This window comes from Schistocerca cancellata, chromosome 8, assembly GCF_023864275.1.
Source record: "Schistocerca cancellata isolate TAMUIC-IGC-003103 chromosome 8, iqSchCanc2.1, whole genome shotgun sequence".
NCBI classification, from domain to species: domain Eukaryota; kingdom Metazoa; phylum Arthropoda; class Insecta; order Orthoptera; family Acrididae; genus Schistocerca; species Schistocerca cancellata.
This window is the reverse complement of record NC_064633.1, coordinates 567,881,656-567,908,586: the sequence shown is the minus strand read 5'-3', so window position 1 is coordinate 567,908,586 and position 26,931 is coordinate 567,881,656. Positions and strand designations below refer to the sequence as shown.

At 44.8% G+C, this 26,931-nt stretch overlaps 1 protein-coding gene across 1 annotated transcript in view; it reads right to left on the bottom strand.

Moving 5' to 3' along the window:
* The window catches only part of LOC126095030 (carbonic anhydrase-related protein 10-like), a 991,041-nt gene that overhangs the window by 237,568 nt on the left and 726,542 nt on the right, over nt 1–26,931 (bottom strand). The window contains exon 3 of the mRNA XM_049909691.1: nt 5,196–5,332. Coding sequence (XP_049765648.1) covers nt 5,196–5,332 — 137 coding nt within the window. The remainder of the gene's footprint in view (nt 1–5,195; nt 5,333–26,931) is intronic.

The window sequence follows — 26,931 nt, the reverse complement described above, 5'->3', positions numbered from 1 at the left end:
CAAGAATGGAGGAAAGAAATACAGTAGTAGAAGAATGGGTAGCTTTGAGAGACGAAATAATGAAAGCAGCAGAGGATCAAGTAGGTAAAAAGGCGAGAGATAGTAGAAGTCCTTGGGTAACAGAAGATATATTGAACTTAACTGATGAAAGGAGAAAATATAAAAATGCAGTAAATGAAGCAGGCGAAAAGGAATACAAACGTCTCAGAAATGAGATCGCCAGGAAGTGCAAAATGGCTAAGCACGGATGGCCAGAGAACAAATGTAGGGATTTAGAGGCATATATCACTAGGGGGTAGAATAGATACTGCTTACAGGAAAATTAAAGTGACCTTTGGAGAAGGGAGAACAACTTGAATGAATATCAAGAGCTCAGAAAGCAAAAGGTGGAAGAAATATAAAGTGGTGTATACAAGGGCGATACACTTGAGGACAATATTATGGAAATGGAAGAGGATGTAGATGAAGATGAAATGGGAAATATGATACTGCGTGAAGAGTTTGACAAAGCAGAAAGACCTAAGTCGAAACAAGGCCCCGGGAGTACACGACTTTCCGTTAGAACTGGTGATAGCCTCGGGAGCGCCAGCCCTGACAAAATACCATCTGCTGAGGAAGATGTATGAGACAGGCGAAATACTCTTAGACTTCAAGATGAATGTAATAATTCCAATCCCAAAGAAAGCAGGTGTTGTGAAAATTAGCGACCTAACAGCTTAATAAGTCACGGCTGCCATTTACTAACACGAATTCTTTACAGAAGAAAGGAAAAACTGTTAGAAGTCGACCTCGGGGAAGATCATTTTGGGTTCCTTAGAAATATTGGAACACGTGAGACAATGCTGACCCTACGACTTATATTAGAAGATAGATAAGGAAAAACAAACCTACGATTCTAGCATTTGTAGACTTAGAGAAAACTTTTGACAATGTTGACTGGAATACACTCTTTCAAATTCTAAAGGTGGTAGGGGTAAAGTACAGGGAGCGAAAGGCTGTTTACAATTTGTACAGAAACCAGCGGCAGTTATAAGAGTCGAGGGCCATGAAAGGGAAGCAGTGGTTGGGAAGGGAATGAGACGCAGGCCGCTGCTACGGTCGCAGTTTCGAATCCTGCCTCAGGCATAGATGTGTGTGGTGTCCTTAGGTTAGTTTGGTTTAAGTAGTTCTAAGTAAAGGGACTGATGACCTCAGATGTTAAGTCCCATAGTGCTTAGAGCCATTTGGGAAGGGAGTGAGACAGGGATGTAGCTTATCCCCGATGTTATTCACTCTGTATATTGAGCAAGCAGTAAAGGAAACGAAAGAAAATTTCGGGGTAGGAAGTAAAATCCATGGAGAAGAAATAAATACTTTGAGGTTCACCGATGACATTCTAATTCGGTCAGAAACAGCAAAGGACCTGGAAGAGCAGCTGAACGGCATGGACAGTATCTTGAAAGGCGCATATAAGATGAACATCAACAAAAGCAAGACGAGGATAATGGAATGTAGTCGAATTAAATCGGATGATTCTGAGGGAATCAGACGCTTATAGTGGTAAATGAGTTTTGCTATGTGGGGAGCAAAATAACTGATGATGGTTGAAGTGAAGAGGATATAAAACGTAGACTGGCAGTGGTAATGAAAGCGTTGCTGAAGAAGAGAAATTCGTTAATATTGAGTATAGATTTAAGTGTCGGGAAGTTTTTTCTGAAAGTATTTGTATGGAGTGTATCAATGTATGGAAGTGAAACGTGGACGATAAATAGTATAGACAAGAAGAGAATAGAAGCTTTCGAAATGTGGTGCTACAGAAGAGTGCTGAAGATTAGATGGGTAGATCACATCACTAATGAGGAGGTATTGAATAGAATTGGGGAGAAGAGAAATTTGTGGCACAGCTTCCTAGAAGAAAGGTTCGGTTGGTAGGACATGTTCTGAGGCAACAAGGGATCACCTATTTAGTTCTGGAGGGCAGCATGGAGGGTAAAAATCGTAGAGGGAGACCAAGAGATGAAGACACTAAGCAGATTCGGAATGATGTAGGTCGCAGTAGGTAGTTCGAGATGAAGAAGCTTGCCCAGGACAGAGTAGGATGGAGAGCTGCATCAAACCAGTCTCTGGACTGAAGACCACAACAACAGCAACAACAGTAGCATCTGCTGTGTCTGGAATTGGAATTATTATATTCTTCTGAGTGTATTTCGCCTGTCTCGTACATCTTGCACTCCAGATAGATGTGTTTTGTCGTGGTTTGCTCTCCGAAGGATATCAGCAATTCTGACAGAACATCGTGTGCTCCCAGGGCCTTGTTTCGAACTGATATCTTTGAGTGCTCTGTCAAATTCTTCTCGCAGTGTCATATCTCCTATCTCATTTGCATCTACGTCTTTCCATTTCTATAGCATTGCTTTCATTTTCAACTACCTTGTATACACCCTCTATTTAATCCCTCTATCTTTAAGCTCTTTCTCTTCTTTGTTTAAGACTGGTTTTCCTTTAAGACAGCTTTTCCATGTGAGCTCTTGATGTCATACAATTTTTACTTTCCTCTCCTTTTCTGTAAGAATTATCTTTCCCCTAGTGAAATATGCTTCTATAGCTATACATTTGATCTCTAGCCATTCTTGATTAAGCATATTGCACTGCCTGTCAATCTCATTTTTATACATTTATATTCCCTTTCGCCTGCTTCATTTGCTGCATTTTTATATTTGGTTCTTTCATCAGTTACATTCAGTATCCCCTGGGTTATGCAAGGATTTCTGCTGGGCTTGTATTTTTACCTATTTGATCCTCTGTTGATTTCACCATTTCATCTCTTAAAGCCACCCACTCGTCTTCTACTGTAAACTTTCCCGCTGTTTTAGTCAACTGGTGACTAATACTGCTTCTTAAACGGTCAACAAGCTCTGGTTCTTTCAATGTATCCAGGTCCATCTGCTTAACTTCTTACCTCCCTGAAACTCTTCAGTTTTAATCTACAGTTCGTAACCAATAAATTACCATCAGAGTCCACATCCGCCCTTGGAAATGTCTCACAGTTTAAATTCTAGTTCCGATATTTCTGTCCTACCATTACACAATCAATCTGAAACCTTCCTGTGTCTTCCACGTTCACATCTTTCTTTCATGATTCTTAAAATAAGTGTTAAATAATGCTTTGTACAGAATTCTACCAGGCAGTTCCCTCTTTCATTCCTTTATTTTCCCAGTCATTATTCACCTACAGTTTTTTCTTCTCTTCCTTTTGCTACTATCCAGTTCTAGGTCGCCATCACAAATTTTCGTCTTCCTTAACTACCTGCAAAATTTATTTTATCTCATCATACTTTTCTTCAATCTCTTCATCATCTGTGGAGCTGTTTGGCATATAGCTTGTACTACTGTGCTAAGTGTGGGCGTCATGTCTATCTTGGCTACGATAATGAGTTCACTATGCTGTTCGTAGCAGCTCACTTGCATTCCGATTTTCTTATTCATTATTAAACCCACTCCTTCATTACTCCTATTTGACTTTTGTATTTATAACACTGTATCCACATGACCAGAAGCCGGCCGGTGTTACCGAGCGGTTCTAGGCGCTTCAGTCTGGAACTACGCGACCGCTATGGTTGCAGGTTCGAATGCTGCCTCGGGCATGGATGTGTGTGATGTCCTTAGGTTAGTTAGGTTTAAGTAGTTCTAAGTTATAGGGGACTGATGACCTCAGATGTTAAGTCCCATAGTGCTCAGAGCCATTTGAACCATTTGAACCACTTGACCAGAAGCCCTGTTCCTGCTGCTACCGAACTTTACTACATCCCACTATATCTAACTTCAACCTATCCATTTTCTTATCTTAATTTTCGAACCAACTTGTCTCAGTAAGGTATATAACATTCCACTCGCCGATCCGTAGAAGGCCAGCTCTTTTTCTTCTGATGACGACATCCTCCTGGGGATTACTTTACCTCCGAAATATTTTATCCTAGAGAACATCATCATAAGTTAAGGGTTCACTAGAGCTGCATGCCCTAGGGAAAAATCACGACTGTAGCTTCACTTTGCTATCTGCCGTTCGCAGTATCATCAGAGCAAGGCCGTTTTTGTTGATGTTACAAGGCCAGATCAGTCAATCATCTGGACTGTTGCTCCTGCTACTACTGAAACGGCTGCTGTCCCTCTTCAGAAACTACACGTACTTCTGGCTTCTCAACAGACACCCCTCCATTGTGTTTGCAGCTACGGTATGGCTGAGGCACACAAGCCCCCCCACTGACGGCAAGGTCTATGGTTCATGGTTCAGTTCTTCATTAATGAAACAAAATATGTTTTTTCATTAATTCTGTTAGTCTGTAAGTAATGTGACTCTGTTCAGAGCACTTGCACAAGTTTGCAGCACACAAATATGAGGTTAGTGGACAACTTTGCCATATAGCAACGTTGCTAGAAAATTCATTAATTTGGAAACATGTCTAATATCATGAGACTCATACAATTTTCCAAAATTTATTTTGGCACAATCTTGTCGTTATATATATATATATATATATATATATATATATATATATATATATATATATATATATATCCAGAGGCGGGAGACACCTGCGTGCTTCTCATCTCCTTAGTCGCTCTGAGAGGCTCAGAGCGACTAAGGAGATGAGAAGCACGCAGGTGTCTCTCGCCTCTGGATAAGTCATCTTCCTAGTCCACGTCGTCGCGACCATTGCCCACGCCATCTCGGAGAAATGCAATTGCGGCACTGCGTACGCTGCTTTCCGCATTCCTCCACTCGCATTGGAGTTAAAATGTTCACAGTGGAGGCGCTCCCTTCTGCAGGTAAAGCATATCGAGCCGAGAGCTGGAGGACTGTAAGCTAAGAGCAGGCGCTGCGGGTTTCCCCGGAACGGTTCAAATGGTTCAAATGGCTCTGAGCACTATGGGACTCAACATCTTAGGTCATAAGTCCCCTAGAACTTAGACTTAATTAAACCTAACTAACCTAAGGACATCACACACACCCATGCCCGAGGCAGGATTCGAATCTGCGACCGTAGCAGTCCCGCGGTTCCGGACTGCAGCGCCAGAACCGCTAGACCACCGCGGCCGCCTCCCCGGAACGGGCAATACGGCCGACACTTAGGACTGATTCCGAGTGGCGAAAGCGCAGACAGGCAGGCGGCGCCGCTGCCGAGCGTGTACGGCGGGTGCTGCGGTCTCCCACTCACCATGTTCTTGTCGATGTGCAGCGGCCGCAACAGGGGGTCGAACAGCAACTTGTCCGGCTCGATGTCGATGGGCGACTGCCGACGGCCCTTACTGCACAGCGACCATTGTGGATTGATGAGCCCCCAGAACGCGGGACCTGCAAATACCAGCAACAGGGGCTGTAGAGCGATAGCAGGGTGCCGTAGACATCCGTACATAAGCGTAGACTACACTAGTTTGCGCAGTAGCCCTGCTGAGATCGTAACTGTGTTACTTGTCTACGTCAAGGGTGTTGCATACCTATCGGGCGTTACCACAATTTGAGCCTTTTGTTTGCGCACGCTATCAGTTTCTTACTACATTCCTCTGTAAATCGCAAAGGCGGACTGTCTGGAAACTGAGCGAAGCTAGATAAATGGTCACATTACCTTTAAAACATTTCTATTCTGCATAGTTATCCTCCTGCCTGTTACTTAAAAACAACTAGTATTTCTAGCAAAACTGAAACAGTCAGTGTTAAATTCTGTTTTAATTCGGAAATTGTTGATTGGTAACGTGAAACAGAAAGATGTTTTAGTGAAAAAAGAAGATATATGTATAGTTCTAGAATACGCTATTTCCTCAACAAGAGAGAAAATTTAAAGGAAGCTGCAAAACAAAATCATTTCAAATATCACTTCAATACTTCGTCCAGCTTATGTTACACATGTTTGTGTTACTCATAAACAAATTTCTCATTTATCAATAATAACAGGAAACTCTTGTCTTTCTTTATCATGAAGAACGTTCTGTTTAGTACAAAATAACAACAATAATTGTATAGATTTTTTATGTTGCTACATGAAAACTGTAGTTGCATTAAAATTAATTGCTTTGGTTACACAAAAACGATGAAGGCACGGGAACGATTAATTTTTATTACTCATAAAACGAAAATCATTATTTTTAATGATATAAAATACATAGTAGAGTAACACTGAACGACGTGTGGCGCTAATTATGTGAAAAAAAAAGCAAAAGTCAAAGAGAAGTCGTTTGCTCCCAATTTCTCTCCCAAATATTGATTTCCGTTTTCTCCCTGCCAGTGCTACCAATACTGTTGGTAACCTTACCACTTACTGTGCCACTTACGCATGGTACCAAAAACACAAAACTCTTGAGTACAACTCCACCAGTGACACATACATTTCCAACAGTGTGCTAATCGCGTACAAGATCCACACGTCCAAAAATGTGGGTCACACTAAGGAGGAATCACACTAATATAGTGAAGATTCGCGTTGAAAAGGGTCGCAATTCGGGGAGATGGCTAGGTGCTTCCGGTTTCCTCAGGTATGTCATAGTCAGCTGAAGTTACTACACACTGCTGGTTAGAGAGCGTAGAGTTATAGAATTGTTGGTACGTTGAATGCTACATTTAACCTGTTCCGCTCCATTTTCTATGGGATAACATCAGTTGATTTTGGAGGCAAGTCCTTGTCAAAAGAGGTGTGAGGTTTTTTTTTTCTTTAGTGAATCCCTGTTACAACAGGTTTAAGCTGGATGCTCTATATATTATGTCCCGTTCTGAGAACCTTCCTTCATATGTTGGTATGATCGTCCTCTTCTAATGGTGACCATGATTCCAATTTCCTTCATATTTCTCCCTCCCATTCATTGTACTTTTCTCTCCCTAGTTCCTTGTTGCAATATCGACGCATTATATACCCGAATCAAGAATTTTGCTTCTTCCTGCTCATTTACAATGGTTTTCTTTCCTACACCACCTACTTCAGAATTTCTTCATTCTTAAGTCCAACAGCCCAATTCACCTTAAGCATCCTTCCTCGTGGTCACATTTCCATACCTTCTAAATCTCTTATTTCTTTTTAACTGTCAATGATTCACTGCTGTAAAACACTACAAACCTGACATCACTTTTATCAGATCTTTTGCTCATCACCATTGAAATTCTTCAGGCTTTTGGACTGCGTCACCATTGAAATGCTCTTTTTCTTATAAATATACTCCTTTTTCATAGTTCTGTACAGCTTTCGTTCCATGTCATTAAACGCCCCAGATAAAGAAAGGATTTTACTTATTCTACCCTTTCCGTCTAAGAATATATTAAGTGGTGCTGCCTGTTTGCTTATTCTCAGCATTTTGTCTTTCCTATATTTATTTGTTATTCATACCTGTGACCTCTCCTTCCTGTACTCTTCGACATCGTTTGTATCTCCTCTTCTGATTACGCCCGTCCTGCTTGAAGATTTACATATTTTCTAGTCATTATTCTTTGTCTTCCAGTTACAGCGCCTCTTCCGTGCTCAATAACCTTACCTATCAATTTTTCTCCACAAACATTGAACAACTTCGATGACAGAGCATCCGTGCCTTATATCCGTTCCACTGTTCAACGCCTCTCTCTCCTAAAGATCTGCCTTACTGTCACATATTGCTTTGTGTACATCTCATTTATTAAGTTTATATCTTTCCAGTCTAATCACACCTCTTTTAAACTGGAGAAGCATATTTATTTGACAGTATCTGATGCCTTCTCCCAGACGGTAAAACAAATATACACCTCCTTGTTTATTTGTCTCGTTCTTTCTCCAATCATACACAGAGAACCTATAGTCCTATGGTACCTCAAATCTCTTTACCCTGTTTGAACTGAGCTGGTATTCCCAGTATTTGCAATTCTCCAGAGTATCACTACCGTTACGGCCTTTGAAATACTACTCATGCTGTCGCCATCTTAGATGACGGAACTGTCCTCGGCATACTCCTTACATTGCAAATACCAGGAGCACTGAATGAGTAATGCAACACAATTTGATTCTCGGCCAATTTCGGTTGACAAAATGCTGAAATTGTTGTGGAAGAAGCCGGCCGGAGTGGCCGAGCGGTTAAAGGCGCTACAGTCTGGAACCGCACGACCGCTACGGTCGCAGGTTCGAATACTGCCTCGGGCATGGATGTTTGTGATGTCCTTAGGTTAGTTAGGTTTAAGTAGTTCTAAGTTCTAGGGGACTTACGACCACAGCAGTTGAGTCCCATAGTGGTCAGAGCCATTTGAACCATTTTTTTGTTGTTGTGGAAGATGGTAAAATATTCCTGCTTCAACCCATATTGTTTAATAAAGTTTCGATAGGTAGCGGCTCTGTACTTATCCTTCAAAGTGACGTCAGTAACGGAGGTGCCTTCCAAGCAGACAGCTGTCACTGAGTTTCCTTTTGGCGGAAAACAAGAATATCGCAGATATTCGTAGGCACTCGCAGAATATTTAAGGAGACCTAGCAGTAAACAAACGCAGGGTAAGTCGTTGGGGGAGATGTCTGTCATCAATGCAACAAATCGCGTAAACTTCTCCGACCTCCCGTATGGCCGCGGGCCGCACACGGTGTGACTGCTGCAATGCCGGAACGTGCGGACACTGCCATTTTATTTGATAGTATGGCTACCCCCCCCCCCCCCCCCCAACCCATCGGGCAGGCCGTTTGCCGGTTGCCGGTCTTTCAATTTGACCCCACTTCGGCGAGCTGCAGTCGATGAGGATGATAGGATGATGATGAGGACAACACAACAGCCAGTCCCTGGGAGCAGAAAATTCTCCGACCCCGCCGGGAATCGAACCCGGGCACAGAGGATTGACAATCCGTCACACTGACCATTCAGCTACCGGGGTCGGACGACACTGCCATTCTAGGTGATCGACGGATAGCAGTCAAATACCTCCCTGATCAACGAGACGTCTCATCTGGTAATGCTGACACACTCGCTCACCAGTTGGGGTACTCAAAGGTATGTGGCTGCTGGGTTCCTCACCGCCTACAAGAAGACCATAAAGAGCAACGAAGGACTATCTGTGCGGAATTGGTTGACTGTTACTAGACTGACTGCAAAAATTCCTTCTGAAGGTAAGGTTCAAAGTCGGAACCTCAGATCTTCTGGGACTCTGAAGGGTTTATTGTATTTGATGTCGTCCCTCATGGTGCACCGATCATCTCGGGAGTTTATTGTGCTACCTTTAGGAAACTGAAGAAATGGCTTGAGCGTGTGCGTCGCCACAAAAATGCGAACAAACGTCTCCTTCCCCACACATGTCTGTGAAACCGAGGGAGTTTACAAAACCTCATTGGTCGGTTCTTCCTCATCCACCCTACAGCCCAGATCTCGCACTTTCCAACTTCCACTTGCTTGGTCCAATGAAGAATGCACTCCGCGGGAATCAGAACGTTGATGAGAGGTTATTGATGGAGCAAGACGTTGGCTCCGACGTCCTCCAGAAGTGTTCTACCATGCAAGCACACAGCCCCTCCCCTCCCCGTGGCGGAAGGCCGTCTCATTGAACGGATATTATGTTGAAAAATAAGATTTTGTAGCCAAAAGAGTGGGATATACTGTGGTGTACTGGAATTATGAATGAAAGAAACCTGATTTCTGAGAAAAAAAAACTGTGTTGCAGATATTGAGAAAGTTGAAATGAACCTTCTGGTTTGTGATCACCAAGGGGAAGTCATAGTATAGAGAGAACCCACGACAGAACACAGAAACTTCTCCGGAAAGAGCTACAGCCGCTACAAACTGCGGATTAATTGCCTCATCGGGCCTTCAGTGCACTAGACGCTTTTCATCACTGGAAAAGGGGCAAAATCGTGACTTGTTAGATCACAGTACACGCCTCCAGTCAGCTACGTTCCAGTTTCAGTTTTGTTCGTTCCAGTGAAATGGTGCAGTTTTATATGCCACTTTGAGCAACTGCAGTCGACTTTGAAAGTCCGCTGCATGGAGTTCCCCTAGCAAATTGCGCTCGTAAACTGTTTCAGATGGACTTACATTTACTCCCAGCAGCAATTGATACCGGGTTTGAAATTGACTGCCCTTGAAAGGTGTGAAATCCGTCGCCGCTACCTGTCCGTTAGGATCTTTTTACGACCATTACTATTACTGTCTGTTACATGGCTGCAATTGGTACGCCATTTCTTGAATACATGTTGCAGTGCTACGTTGGTACATCTGCGGGTCGGACAACATCGTTCATATTCTTCTCATGTACGAGACGAAAAGCGATACCTCGTTTGTGAAGTTCAAACATCGAGCCGTCTTTCAACGCTCAGTTCATACAAACAACTGGCACCACTGCCATGAATTAATTCAGTGGTACACGGCCACAGTTATTTATTATTTAAAGTGCTTCAAAGTGACTAGTTTGTTCCTTTGAGAGGCGCGACTAACACTTTGCCCAGTGAGCTTATTCGCTTAAGCCCTATCCACATACGCCTCTGTCTCTATGACACGATCATAGAACGCGTTCACACAATATTTAGGAAAGTCTAAGAGAAGAAAATGAAAACAGGTTGGAGAAATGATATCTCTGTCTGGAGACCATAATGTCGGAATATTTTGAAACTAAAACGCGGCACAATCACAGTAGTTTCAAACGAAATGATCGGTTATGTGCTGTGGTTCAATTCGACAACTGCGAAAACTACATTGGCAGATGTTATTGCGCGGTATAATAAATTATTTAGAAAACATAAGAGTAACAATGAGTTAAAAAAAAAATTAGGACCGGCTAGTAATATGAGCCTAACCGTGATGAGAACGAATAACCAAGCCATTGGTGGGCAATGCCCTTAACGGTTCCGTTATGTGGCACAACATATTCCCCCATCCTCACCGCTCTGCGAACTACAGAAAGAGAGAGAGTTACACTCCTGGAAATTGAAATAAGAACACCGTGAATTCATTGTCCCAGGAAGGGGAAACTTTATTGACACAATCCTGGGGTCAGATACATCACATGATCACACTGACAGAACCACGGGCACATAGACACAGGCAACAGAGCATGCACAATGTCGGCACTAGTACAGTGTATATCCACCTTTCGCAGCAATGCAGGCTGCTGCTCTCCCATGGAGACGATCGTAGAGATGCTGGATGTAGTCCTGTGGAACGGCTTGCCATGCCATTTCCACCTGGCGCCTCAGTTGGACCAGCGTTCGTGCTGGACGTGCGGACCGCGTGAGACGACGCTTCATCCAGTCGCAAACATGCTCAATGGGGGACAGATCCGGAGATCTTGCTGGCCAGGGTAGTTGACTTACACCTTCTAGAGCACGTTGGGTGGCACGGGATACATGCGGACGTGCATTGTCCTGCTGGAACAGCAAGTTCCCTTGCCGGTCTAGGAATGGTAGAACGATGGGTTCGATGACGGTTTGGATGTACCGTGCACTATTCAGTGTCCCCTCGACGATCACCAGTGGTGTACGGCCAGTGTAGGAGATCGCTCTCCACACCATGATGCCGGGTGTTGGCCCTGTGTGCCTCGGTCGTATGCAGTCCTGATTGTGGCGCTCACCTGCACGGCGCCAAACACGCATACGACCATCATTGGCACCAAGGCAGAAGCGACTCTCATCGCTGAAGACGACACGTCTCCATTCGTCCCTCCATTCACGCCTGTCGCGACACCACTGGAGGCGGGCTGCACGATGTTGGGGCGTGAGCGGAAGACGGCCTAACGGTGTGCGGGACCGTAGCCCAGCTTCATGGAGACGGTTGCGAATGGTCCTCGCCGATACCCCAGGAGCAACAGTGTCCCTAATTTGCTGGGAAGTGGCGGTGCGGTTCCCCTACGGCACTGCGTAGGATCCTACGGTCTTGGCGTGCATCCGTGCGTCGCTGCGGTCCGGTCCCAGGTCGACGGGCACGTGCACCTTCCGCCGACCACTGGCGACAACATCGATGTACTGTGGAGACCTCACGCCCCACGTGTTGAGCAATTCGGCGGTACGTCCACCCGGCCTCCCGCATGCCCACTATACGCCCTCGCTCAAAGTCCGTCAACTGCACATACGGTTCACGTCCACGCTGTCGCGGCATGCTACCAGTGTTAAAGACTGCGATGGAGCTCCGTATGCCACGGCAAACTGGCTGACACTGACGGCGGCGGTGCACAAATGCGCGCAGCTAGCGCCATTCGACGGCCAACACCGCGGTTCCTGGTGTGTCCGCTGTGCCGTGCGTGTGATCATTGCTTGTACAGCCCTGTCGCAGTGTCCGGAGCAAGTATGGTGGGTCTGACACACCGGTGTCAATGTGTTCTTTTTTCCATTTCCAGGAGTGTATTACCAGAAACGAAGCTGTGAACATGGGCTGTGAGTCCGGGCTGGGTAGGTCGCTCAGTAGTAACTGCCGGCGAAGGTCAAGGTACCTGTTTTCAAGTCCCAGTGAACCACACAGTTTCGGCCTTCCTGGGTAGTTTCAGAGTAGCGCACACTTCACTGCAGGGATGCTATTTCAACATGGAGTTTTATTACGAGCTGTCAACATTAAAACAGCAATGGTAAGAAAAGCAACTGCAGTAGAAGTAATATTAACAGCAAACATAGTGTACAAACATTTGCTTCACCTTACAGAAGTTGATAAAGGGTAAGGATAGGTGTCGGACATGACCTTTCACCAGGCTTCGTCACTATTTCCTGCACACTTTGGAATGTAATGCAGGAGTATTGATTGTCTCAAACCTGAATGTGCATACTAGTATGTATAATCTAGTCATTTCGATCCTAATGCAAGGTACGCAATGGAAACTATAGTCCCTAATACTTGCTACCCAACACAATTTCGGAAAAATAATGCACACACACACACACACACACACACACACACACACACACACATTGCGTCAAATATATAATACAGTGACATCGTAGTCATATTTTAGTGCTACAAGAAGTTTCCAACCTACGACTGCATAAAGTATGTTGACATGCGGATAAAAATCTTCCAAATCGTTAAGTAGTTGGCATTCAAACTTCAGCTACCTTTGTATCCGTAATGTGAACGCTGTTGGAGACAGATAACGTAAAGGTTTATACATTACTTTGACGTGGTTCGTAAATTTTCATTCCATAGTGTCACAAGATGCCATACCTCGGGGTTACAGTTGTCATGGTCACGAATTATGTAAGCTGAATGATTTACAATGTGAAGAGCATCTTACAAAACCATGTTTCATGAAATGTGTAAAAGAATCACTGCTTCTTAATATATTTATTTTTTGATGACCATTATCGTAAGAAATGTATCTGTGTTTTAAAATAATGGATCACTTCACGGAATCTGTTTCTGGAATGGAATGTCGTGAGCCAATGATGCGATGTGTATAGAAAAGCTTAGCAAAGTCGGTTTCTTCTAATGATTCTTGGCTACAATAGTCCACAAATTATCTTCTACGCTTTAGTATGTATACATTTAAATGTATGTGTATGGATTTAAATACGTGTGGTAAGCTTTTTACTTAAGGTTTAAAATTCAAAATGTCTAACATTTTTGAGTTTCTCCATTGCCTGAGGATGATCTGATACGATGAGAGAAATCTTAACATTGCAGTTCTTCTATTAAAACGTTTATTGTCTACTTTAGTTTTTCTGATTTATTCCACGTCCTCGACGACCTGTTCATTGTGGATATGTGGAACAAAACGTGCACCTTATTTAACGTAATTCATTATCTCGGATACTCGCTACATCGTTCTTCAAACTGACTGTCCTCACCTGATCTCAGACTTCACCTGAGGAGATCTGCCACTCATGCGTGACGTTTATGGATGTTGTTGATGATGATGATGTTTTGGTTTGTGGGGCGCTCAACTGCGTGGTTATCAGCGCCCGTACAATTATCCAATCTTTGCTCAGTCCAATTTCGCCACTTTCCTGGATGATGATGAAATGATGTGGACAACACAAACACCCAGTCATCTCGAGGCAGGTGAAAATCCCTGACCCCGCCGGGAATCGAACCCGGGACCCCGTGCTCGGGAAGCGAGAACGCTACCGCGAGACCACGAGCGGCGGACGACGTTTATGGAGATTCGATTGTTATTGGCCCTGTACTACTTCACTGACAGTGGGCGTAGTGATATCCTTCAGAAATAAAGCCAGTTAACATGACGTGTAACATCTAAGATAAACACAGAAAGGCCTACAAACCTTTAACTTCCTTACGTCACACATGCCAGTTCGAGATGATAGCGGTATCGTTTCTGCAACATGAGTCAGTACGGCCGGATTCTATGGTTGCCTGGTACGGTGTCACAACAACGGTCGTGTGTGGTTAGTTCAAAAACACTCGGCGATGCAATAACAGGACTGTGGTACGGGTCAAGCGCTCTGGTGTTCTAATGAGGCGCACTTTGATGTGACTCTGGAGAGCACTTGAATCTCCGATTAGTCACTGAAACGTGCGGTGAAATACCGGCGCGCTATGACAGAGGTGTCGGTTAACACTATAGAATGTCAAACGTCTACCTCGCTTTGTTACTTTACGGAAGCGTCAGAGCTATTCCTCTTCATCAATCTGTGTAAAACGGATCGTGTCGTAAACCTCAAAATGTTTTGGGAAACTTTTCGCTACTGAACATGTGTGCAAGTAGTACCTAAGAATGCTGGTATGTACATAGGCGGTCAGTAAACTGTACATATGTGGTAGCAGTGACATTAAAATTATTGGTTGAAGATTCCAGATCATGTTATTCCATCCAGCTTCAGATGAAGTATGACATAGCTCCTTAGAACGATGTAATACAACACTGCTGATATCAGTCAATCCACTGGAATGTCAAGATCAGTGCTTCATTTGCTGCGTTTCAATGTAAATTAGGTTTATTTCACTACCCAATTATTTACACCTACCTACTTCATCGTAACAAAAAGTTAAATGCACACCTGTACAAGGGGTCCACAAAAAGTATTACTCTGACTGCCAAATAAAATAAAATAAAAGAAGTGAGGTTGAGATACTAGCAATTTCCGGCATGATGTGAAGTCACTCATAAAGTTATGTACAAAAACTAAATGATTATCTACGAGAGCTCGTTTCTTAACCCTTAAAATGTCTATAGGATACTCTGTCTAAGCCCATGTGCTCACAAGCATGTCTAGGGTGAGGGAAGCTCCTGAATTCACGACTATTCCGCGGAAATCGTCAAGGCCAATCAATATTGGTTTATAAATTATTATGCATCGCTATGGATATGTACGGTCGAGGAAATAAAAAACATGTGAACCCCATTAGGGTGGTGTACCATCTTGCTGGAAGATCACATCCGGCTGTAGGGCAACAGACTGAATGCCAACAAATTTCCCATGTTGGTCCAGATAAACGATTTATGTTACTGTTTACTCGATGAAAAAAAATGTTCCATCTGTGTTGCCTCTCATCAGCTCACAACAAACATTCAGTTTTTTTCTGTCTCGGAGATTTTACCGGAAAGTGTGATAGTTTTCCGAACAACAGATGCAGACTTCGTCCGATTAACCTACCATGTTCTTCAAAGCTTGCTAGGTCACAGAAAACATTCCGTAGATAGCTAGATTATTGCTCGATCCGGTCCAGTATCTCAACAAAAAATTCACGGCGAAGCTGCAAGTAGTTTCGCTTCACCGGCTACATAATTTGAGCTTTGCAAGTATGAAAGTCAAGTTCTTTACGCAGCATCTTGTGAACTGATAAAGGATGCTTAGCTCTCATGACGCTCGGCTAACTGACTATGATGAGCTCCTTTGGAAGGTATCTCTAATCTCCTCTGCCACTTCATTAGACGTCGTTTTCTGCCAGAACCTGACTCTCTGTATATATTCCCGGTGGCTAGGATCTTGTCCTGCTAAGCTTTAACCGTAAGACCGTCAAAGCACCTAGTGGTTTCCTTTGAAATTCGTCTCGACAATGGATGATTTTGTTTGAGCATACCACATCACGCATTATGTTCTCTGGTGAGATGTAGTCGTTTCTTGAAATTAATGAGCACTTGAAATAAAAGAAAAGGAATAGCTTACAAAAAGTCTAGCGAAAACTTTTTAACTACTTTACGTGACGCTGGAAACCGCGTTTATCTATGTTTCGTTGATTTCTCTTAACTGCATTTTGTAAATCAGAAGTTTCTCATAGACACTGCACAACAAAGCCAAAGGATCCACTTAGAGCTCATAGTGCGGAATGGCAGATTAAATGTTTGTGTAGCGGCACATTACGCTCGGAAAATCAGTTGTGAGGTTCTGAGACGTCTGTGGTGGAAAATACTGGCGCCGAAGCTTCCTTCATCCCTGTTAGCTGACGAGATTAGTTACACCTATGTAAGTTTAATGTGAGCAGGTTCCTGTCGTTGCATACGTTCCGGTTTATCAGCGTACATTTACCATTGAAAAGCTATTTATACTGATTGTAGTTCCAACATATTAATGGTAAACTTCTAACTTACATGTCATAATTGCAGTGAGTAATGTTGCAGCACCACAATAACCTCTCACAGACAGATGAAACTGTTGATCATAATCGAACGGTAACTAAATTACCTGAAAATAAGCATTAAAAGTGAAACCCATGGTGTAGTACTAATGAAACGATCAGAACCTCATTACGAAAGCAAAATTACCTTTTATACAAATGTTTCTGGTTTGGCCAACTCTTGCTGTAGTAATTAATCACGATATACATTTACATCGAATGTTAAATTTCTTGCCACCTCCCTCTTTGTATGACACAGGAAACTAAAACTGAATTCATGATCCCACTTACGCTACGACTTTAGTGGAGGTCATTCGTCAGTGAATGTCACCAGTTCAAAGAGGACACATCCAGAAACACTCACGTATAGTAAATGTTAGGCTCATGTTCCGCTACTTCTTAGGGCACTGTCGGTCAGTCGTTGTTTTGTCAGTATTATGTGCCAAATTTCCTACAAATATAAGGTAGGACAGTCCAACTGTCGCTGTGGTACTTAACGTGATCCATATTCTAACTATTCTACATACTGTTCATAACTTAGTTGCTATATAAACATCCAACACCTTTCTTACGAAACTTCCTGGCAGATTAAATCTGTCTGCCGGACCGAGACTCGAACTCGGGACCTTTGCCTTTCGCGGGCAAGTGCTCTACCAACTGAGCTACCCAAGAACGACTCACACCCCGTCCTCAGAGCCCTACTTCTGCCAGTACCTCGCCTTCTACCTTCCAAACTTTACAGAAGCTCTCCTGCGAAGCTTGCAGAACTAGCACTCCTGAAAGAAAGGATGGTGCGGAGACATGGCTTAGCCACAGCCTGGTGGGTGTTTCCAGAATGAGATTTTGATTCTGAACTTTTCTTATAATTTGTAATTTTGTAATTTGGATATAAAAATAAACGACGAAGGCGGATGTAAAGGGGATACAAAAAGTGAGCTTCCTAATTTCAAGAAAACCTGTTCTGAGAGAGATCAATTTGCTAGCATCGAATATTAGTTAAAGTTCTCTAAAGTCCATTCTGGAAGTAATTTCTTGGTGTGTGCAAGTGAAAGATATTCGATAAATAGTCCAGACAAGAAAAGAACAGAAGCTTTTAAAGTCTGGTGCTACAGAGGACTGCTGGAGATTAACGTCTACATCGAGTAAAGAAGGAATAGGTGCTGAATTGAATCGTAGAGCAGTATTAGAGGAACTGTTAAGAGGATCCCCCAGTGGCCTTACCGAAGTGGTACACCGGATCCCATCAGGTCACTCAAGTTAAGCGCCGTCGGGCTTGTCTAGCACTTGGATGGGTGACCGTCAAGGTCTGCCGAGCGTTGTTGGCAAGTGGAGTGCACTCAGCCCTTATGAGATCAATTCAGGAGCTACTTGACTGAGAAGTAGCGGCTCTAGTCACGATAACTCAGGAGCGAAGTGCGTGATCTTCACACCCGCAGCCAGTGACGCCTATAGCTAAGAATGACACGGCAGTCGATCGATACTGTTGGGCCTTCCGAGTCTGTTCGGAAGGAGAGGTTTTAGAGATTCAAGAAGCTGTAGGATGCGGTAGCCATGCAGGAATTAAGGTATTTGCGCAGGACATACTAGTGCGTGGTGTTGAAGCAAACCCCTTCTTCGGGCTGAAGACAGCAACAAACATTGGCACTAAGGGCTTTTGTACTAACTTAGTTGCGTGTATAGACAGGCCACCCATTCTGGGAATCGAGAATCTCGACGATTTTTGTCTGTTATTGACACTGATACTGACAATTTATCTGTCCCAGGCATTCAAAGACTGCCCAGTGCGTTCTAATTTCAAATTTGAAGTCGGATAACAAGTACAAAATAATATTCTGTCATGTGATATAATTACATTTTAACAGTTTTCTGATTTTTTCCTTCAAATGTAATATGAGACATTTCTTCTTACCAAAGTTCATGATTGTACGTGAATGGGAAATTCCCTACAGATTTTAATGAGTGAATTTTCGACTGTCAAAATATGTGACGTAAATGGCCTTACGTTTTGATTAAACTGACTTATAACTTTCACTTTTTTGCATTGCCAAGGGTTCGTAGACCTTAATAAGTGACACGAATTTCAACTTAATATGTCTCCTCGTTCCTGATAATAACTGGTCTTAATACACGGACGTGTGGACAGTCTGATAACAAGTGGTAAAATTTTTTTCCTGCGATGTAGTTACAGGTTAACCATTTTCGGATTTTTGCCTTCGGTTGTATTGCGGAACCTTGCTTCATGACAAATTTTACGGCTCGGGGTCAACGGAAAGTAGCCTGTAGGTTTTGATGAGTGACTTTGCTAGTATCAAAATACACTCCTGGAAATGGAAAAAAGAACACATTGACACCGGTGTGTCAGACCCACCATACTTGCTCCGGACACTGCGAGAGGGCTGTACAAGCAATGATCACACGCACGGCACAGCGGACACACCAGGAACCGCGGTGTTGGCCGTCGAATGGCGCTAGGTGCGCAGCATTTGTGCACCGCCGCCGTCAGTGTCAGCCAGTTTGCCGTGGCATACGGAGCTCCATCGCAGTCCTTAACACTGGTAGCATGCCGCGACAGCGTGGACGTGAACCGTATGTGCAGTTGACGGACTTTGAGCGAGGGCGTATAGTGGGCATGCGGGAGGCCGGGTGGACGTACCGCCGAATTGCTCAACACGTGGGGCGTGAGGTCTCCACAGTACATCGGTGTTGTCGCCAGTGGTCGGCGGAAGGTGCACGTGCCCGTCGACCTGGGACCGGACCGCAGCGACGCACGGATGCACGCCAAGACCGCAGGATCCTACGCAGTGCCGTAGGGGACCGCACCGCCACTTCCCAGCAAATTAGGGACACTGTTGCTCCTGGGGTATCGGCGAGGACCATTCGCAACCGTCTCCATGAAGCTGGGCTACGGTCCCGCACACCGTTAGTCCGTTTTCCGCTCACGCCCCAACATCGTGCAGCCCGCCTCCAGTGGTGTCGCGACAGGCGTGAATGGAGGGACGAATGGAGACGTGTCGTTTTCAGCGATGAGAGTCGCTTCTGCCTTGGTGCCAATGATGGTCGTATGCGTGTTTGACGCCGTGCAGGTGAGCGCCACAATCAGGACTGCAAACGACCGAGGCACACAGGGCCAACACCCGGCATCATGGTGTGGGGAGCGATCTCCTACACTGGCCGTACACCACTGGTGATCGTCGAGGGGACACTGAATAGTGCACGGTACATCCAAACCGTCATCGAACCCATCGTTCTACCATTCCTAGACCGGCAAGGGAACTTGCTGTTCCAACAGGACAATGCACGTCCGCATGTATCCCGTGCTACCCAACGTGCTCTAGAAGGTGTAAGTCAACTACCCTGGCCAGCAAGATCTCCGGATCTGTCCCCCATTGAGCATGTTTGGGACTGGATGAAGCGTCGTCTCACGCGGTCTGCACGTCCAGCACGAACGCTGGCCCAACTGAGGCGCCAGGTGGAAATGGCATGGCAAGCCGTTCCACAGGACTACATCCAGCATCTCTACGATTGGCTCCATGGGAGAATAGCAGCCTGCATTGCTGCGAAAGGTGGATATACACTGTACTAGTGCCGACATTGTGCATGCTCTGTTGCCTGTGTCTATGTGCCTGTGGTTCTGTCAGTGTGATGTATCTGACCCCAGGAATGTGTCAATAAAGTTTCCCCTTCCTGGGACAATGAATTCACGGTGTTCTTATTTCAATTTCCAGGAGTGTATATGACATAAGTGGCCCTATCCTTTGACTGCATTGACTTAGACGCTTCACTTCCTTGTGTAGCCAAGGGATCTTGGACATTAATATGTGACATAAATTTCAACTTGATACGTCTACTTGATTCTGAGAAAAAAAGTTTCAAAAAGTCAAAGGGACAGGCAGACAGATGACAGAGTAAGGTTTCATTTTTACCGACAGCGGTATGGAACCTTAAATAGAGCAACACACTCTTCTGTCAGTACAACAATGGTTAGCTTTAGACGTAGTTGGCACATTAGTTAGTTCGTCAAAAATGTAAAAATACCAAGTGTTGGAATAAAGTACTGTCGACTATTGCACATACGTTCTTGTCGTACGTGAAACGAAAAGTCCCTTGCAATCACGCGTCTGTGCACGCGTGTTCCTGTTAAAACTATCTACTCCGTTACCACTACAATTTAAAAGTCCCCTCACTGACAGAAGTTGAGCACCTGGAAGACGAGAAGGATTTGAATGAAACTTGATGCTTTAAGGGGTTTTGTGGTTTTATTTGGATGATAACGTAAAGAAAAATTAACAGGAACGTTGGTAGTACGAACACACAGCTGGTCACATATCAAAGGAATCTGCAGCCTCTTTGGGCCAGGACGCCTTGATTTATAACGTTGGGAGGTTGTCTTAAGACCGTTGTATCCTTTCCTGGGGTAAGTAAGCCCAAAACTGTTATAACTGGTTCTCAGTATCCTGGAAACTGGAACTGGGATTGCGCCGACATCTGAGCTGGCCACAACTCACGTTCTGTCAGGGTCCTTCAGTGAAATTGGTGACCAAGGCTGCACCTCAACACCATTTAGCAGTTCATAGAGGCAAGGACCGCTTGTGAAAGAGCGTTGTCCTGTTCGAAGATTGTCCCAGAATATGGTCTCATTTGAGGAAACGCAAGAGGGCCCTGGATGTCTGTGCTGGACAACTGTACACCATGACGCTGGGGTATCAGCAGTTTATCTCCCTAAAATATTAGTACGTTATGCCCTCTCCAGTCGGTGCAGCCACATTCGAGACCGATATTCAACAATGGTAGAGAATCGACGCTCATCTATAAAAAATTTCCGACGCTAGTCTTCAGCAAGTTTCCCAGGCACACAACCATTACCGGCCGAAGTGGCCGTGCGGTTAAAGGCGCTGCAGTCTGGAACCGCAAGACCGCTACGGTCGCAGGTTCGAATCCTGCCTCGGGCATGGATGTTTGTGATGTCCTTAGGTTAGTTAGGTTTAACTAGTTCTAAGTTCTAGGGGACTAATGACCTCAGCAGTTGAGTCCCATAGTGCTCAGAGCCATTTGAACCATTTGAACACAACCATTCCTAAGGAAGCCCTACGTTTTGCAATGTTAACAGTAGCCTACGTATGGGATGGAGATTCGGCAGTGACGTCTGCGAGTCTTAACGCAATGATGCAGAATGACATGGGATATGTAGTGTGTCTAAATGAAGGTTTTACTATATTTCCAGAATGAAATTTTCACTCTGCAGTAGAGTGTATGCTGATATGAAACTTCGTGGTAGATCAAAATTGATTGATTGAAAGATTCGAACTCGGGCCCTTTGCCTATCAAGGGCAAATGCTCTACCATAGCCGGTCGTTGTGGCCGAGCGGTTCTAGGCGCTTCAGTCTGGAACCGCGCGACCGCTACGGTCACAGGTTCGAATCCTGGCCCGGGCATAGATGTGTGTGATATCCTTAGGTTAGTTAGGTTTAAGTAGTTCTAAGTTCTAGGGGACTGATGACCTCAGATGTTAAGTCCCATAGTGCTCAGAGCTATTTGAACCATTTGCTCTTCCATCTGAGCTACCCAAGCGCGACTCACGAGCGAGTTCGAGTCTCAGTTCGGCACACAGTTTGAATCTGCCAGAAAATTTCTTATTACTGTGTTTTTGGCGCCCAGTACATTGATTCATCCTTGGAGTGGTGAAAACGTAATCGACCAGAGTCTTGATAAACCTTGTGGTTTCCTCTAGATTACAATCCAGTGCAACACAAGACTACCGTCACATTATAATTCTCCACATTCGTGGATTAACCGCAACTCGTCCAGCCTGCCATATGTTGACGTTACACTGGTCTCCCCTTCAAACTGTAAGTGCCGCCAACGTCGTCTAACACGAAGGCACAGAATTCCCCGCTATTCTTGTTGCCCTTACACACCTTATAACGTGTGGTGAAAACACTAAGGCACTCTCAATGCCATTCCGATGTTATAGACCATTGAAACAATTTACATATCGCGGATCCTATCTACGTGTGTGAAATTATGTCGGCATCGTACCAGTCATCCCAAGCCGTTGACTTTTTTTATCAGTAATATCTAAAGGGAATACAGAATACCACTGGTTGCTTTCCAAGTCATACGACAGCACAATTATTGACTTCTAATTGAAGATTCAGCTTTCGCTTTACTTTCCACGGAAGTTTTAATTAAGTCCTTAACATCGATAAAACTTTTAATCTTTGCCTTTGCCAATCGACGGAAAATCGTGTAGTAAACAACATCCTTGTGCTCCTTCTGCATTTGTCTGATCGTTAAGTAACACTCCGGGACCACTTCTTATGTTTCGAAGACAAAGTGGTGTTCAGCTTAGCTGCAGTAAGAATGTATCAATGGCTGGCTCTCGGCAATTTTTTTTTAACTCACTGTTTAGTAACAACGTTTCTACAAATAACTTCACCGGTTTGTGATACGATGGCGGTTTGTCAGTCCTCTCTCTTCACACGCCCTACCTGCAAAAATGTCTCAGCATGTTATTTTCTGCTCTTAACAAAGACGCGACAATGATATGTCAAAATTACGTTTTTCCCTTGTTGTCGCATCTGTTCTTCGTAGAAGTCTGTCCACTTACTATGTTCCCATGAGCAGCTTTCTCCGTGATATGAATATTCTTGGTCGATAATATTTGCACTTGTGCGAGTCAACTTCAGGTACGATGATCATGATTACAATTTTTACTATAGGATTTTTTGTAAACTTTCGAAACATATATAAAAATAATTAAACCTCATGTGGAACGTGTAACAAATCAAGCCATGATCACTTAAATAACATTTGTACACAGTACAATTCTGTACAATACAGATGACAAGATAAAAAATAATGTGTTAGCTGAAACCTCTCACGCTTCGATAAATGCATCAAATTAATACTAGCTCAACGCAAAAACATTGTACCTCGCAGCAGTAGCACACATTCACTACTTTTTGATAACATTAAGCAGCCTGCGTCCTGTATTACGAAAAGAAGCCGAGCACTACAAAGACAGCCCATATGTACTTTATAACTACGTATAAGTAGTTTCATTTGATTAAAGCACCCATGCCTGGGTTCCAGGCGCAGTTCCCCGTTTCGTTCGATGCAGAGGTGCAATTCCAATACAGCTGGACTGCCTCTGTAATGCTGTTCGAGTTTAGAAGGAATACCAAGTGGTTTGAGGCGTGAATAAGAATTTGGATTGAGGAGGGGAGGGTGCTGGGGTAGTCCATGCAGTCGTGCAAAGCCACTGTGCCAGCGTGGCGTAGTGGTTGACACATCTGTCTGGTGAGCAGGAGACTCAGATTCGAATCCCGGCCTTGGTACAAATTTTCACTCGCGTTTCAGTCAGCATATGTACCAAAAATAGAGATGTACAGATACGGCTTGATTGTATAAAAAGAGATAGCGGTAGCGAAGCAGATACGAAAACGTACCTTATACACTCCTGGAAATGGAAAAAAAGAACGCATTGACACCGGTGTGTCAGACCCACCATACTTGCTCCGGACACTGCGAGAGGGCTGTACAAGCAATGATCACACGCACGGCACAGCGGACACACCAGGAACCGCGGTGTTGGCCGTCGAATGGCGCTAGCTGCGCGCATTTGTGCACCGCCGCCGTCAGTGTCAGCCAGTTTGCCGTGGCATACGGAGCTCCATCGCAGTCTTTAACACTGGTAGCATGCCGCGACAGCGTGGACGTGAACCGTATGTGCAGTTGACGGACTTTGAGCGAGGGCGTATAGTGGGCATGCGGGAGGCCGGGTGGACGTACCGCCGAATTGCTCAACACGTGGGGCGTGAGGTCTCCACAGTACATCGATGTTGTCGCCAGTGGTCGGCGGAAGGTGCACGTGCCCGTCGACCTGGGACCGGACCGCAGCGACGCACGGATGCACGCCAAGACCGTAGGATCCTACGCAGTGCCGTAGGGGACCGCACCGCCACTTCCCAGCAAATTAGGGACACTGTTGCTCCTGGGGTACCGGCGAGGACCATTCGCAACCGTCTCCATGAAGCTGGGCTACGGTCCCGCACACCGTTAGGCCGTCTTCCGCTCACGCCCCAACATCGTGCAGCCCGCCTCCAGTGGTGTCGCGACAGGCGTGAATGGAGGGACGAATGGAGACGTGTCGTCTTCAGCGATGAGAGTCGCTTCTGCCTTGGTGCCAATGATGGTCGTATGCGTGTTTGGCGCCGTGCAGGTGAGCGCCACAATCAGGACTGCATACGACCGAGGTACACAGGGCCAACACCCGGCATCATGGTGTGGGGAGCGATCTCCTACACTGGCCGTACACCACTGGTGATCGTCGAGGGGACACTGAATAGTGCACGGTACATCCAAACCGTCATCGCACCCATCGTTCTACCATTCCTAGACCGGCAAGGGAACTTGCTGTTCCAACAGGACAATGCACGTCCGCATGTATCCCGTGCCACCCAACGTGCTCTAGAAGGTGTAAGTCAACTACCCTGGCCAGCAAGATCTCCGGATCTGTCCCCCATTGAGCATGTTTGGGACTGGATGAAGCGTCGTCTCACGCGGTCTGCACGTCCAGCACGAACGCTGGTCCAACTGAGGCGCCAGGTGGAAATGGCATGGCAAGCCGTTCCACAGGACTACATCCAGCATCCCTTCGATCGTCTCCATGGGAGAATAGCAGCCTGCATTGCTGCGAAAGGTGGATATACACTGTACTAGTGCCGACATTGTGCATGCTCTGTTGCCTGTGTCTATGTGCCTGTGGTTCTGTCAGTGAGATCATGTGATGTATCTGACCCCAGGAATGTGTCACTAAAGTTTCCCCTTCCTGGGACAATGAATTCACGGTGTTCTTATTTCTATTTCCAGGAGTGTACTTCTGTAAGTGGTGAATTCTAATAGTTACATCAGGCTACACGCGATCTCATCTAGTATCTGAAAACCTATGGCTATCCATACAGAATGCCGGTCGGAGTGGTCGAGCGGTTCTAGGCGCTACAGTCTGGAACCGCGTGACCGCTACGGTCGCAGGTTCGAATCCTGCCTCGGGCATGGATGTGTGTGATGTCGTTAGGTTAGTTAGGTTTAAGTAGTTCTAAGTTCTGGGGGACTGCTGACCTCAGAAGTTAAGTCCCATGGTGTTCAGAAGCATTTGAACCATTTATCCATACAGAGTCTATGATTAAGATATTTAACAAAGAGACTGAGTGAATAACGCCTGTACAGGAAAACATAACAAAGTGACTGAGTGAATAATGACTGTATATGAAAACATATCTTTTGTAAAGTAATACACGAGATGCCTTTAGTACTTTGCTCCAGTTTACATGAAAATACTGAACGTGTAAATAGACAGATCATCAGGAAATGATTTGGTAATTCAATCCCTGAATTACATAAAACATTTTTCTATCCATATTTTGCAGCTGTGAACGAGATTATATTCAATATGTAAGTAGTTTGAATAACAGTGCCTTCAGACAGCGTTGCTATTTGAACCCTTGTAAACGAATGTGCGCCTTGAATCACTCGATGTGCGACAACATTATGAATAAAGCAACGTAAGCTGGCTTCAGTAGGTCAAAAATGTTCTTCCTTTGTCGTTGGGAAACCGTGTTTCACCTCACTCAAGAGTAAATATAAATTATACAGGGTGAGTCACCCAACTCTACCGCTGGATATATTTCGTAAACCACATCAAATTCTGACGAATCGATTCCACAGACCGAACGTGAGGAGAAGGTCTAGTGTAATTGGTTAATACAAACCACACAAAAATGCACGAAAGTATGTTTTTTAACACAAACCTACGTTATTTTAAATGGAACACTGTTAGTTTTGTTAGCACATCTGAACATATAAACAAATACGTAATCAGTGCCGTTTGTTGCACTGTAAAATGTTAATTACATCCGGAGGTATTGTAACCTAAAGTTGACGCTTGAGTACCACTCCTCCGCTGTTCGATCGTGTGTATCGGAGAGCACCGAATTACGTAGGGATCCAAAGGGAACGGTGATGGATCTTAGGTACAGAAAAGACTGGAACAGCTCATTACGTCCACATGCTAACACCTTTTTATTGGTCTTTTCACTGAGGCACATGTACATTACCACGAGGGGTGAGGTACACGTTTGACGGGCGTTTCATAGGACGTGGTGGACGCATAAATTGGCCAGCCCGTTCTGCTGATCTTACACCCCTAGACTTCTTTCTGTGGGGTACGTTAAAGGAGAATGTGTACCGTCATGTGCCTACAACCCCAGAGGATATGAAACAACGTATTGTGGCAGCCTGCGGCGACATTACACCAGATGTACTGCGGCGTGTACGGCATTCATTATCCAGAGATTGCAATTGTGTGCAGCAAATGATGGCCATCACATTGAACATCTATTGGCCTGACATGTCGAGAGACACTCTATTCCACTCCGTAATTGAAAACGGAAACCACGTGTGTACGTGTACCTCAGCCCT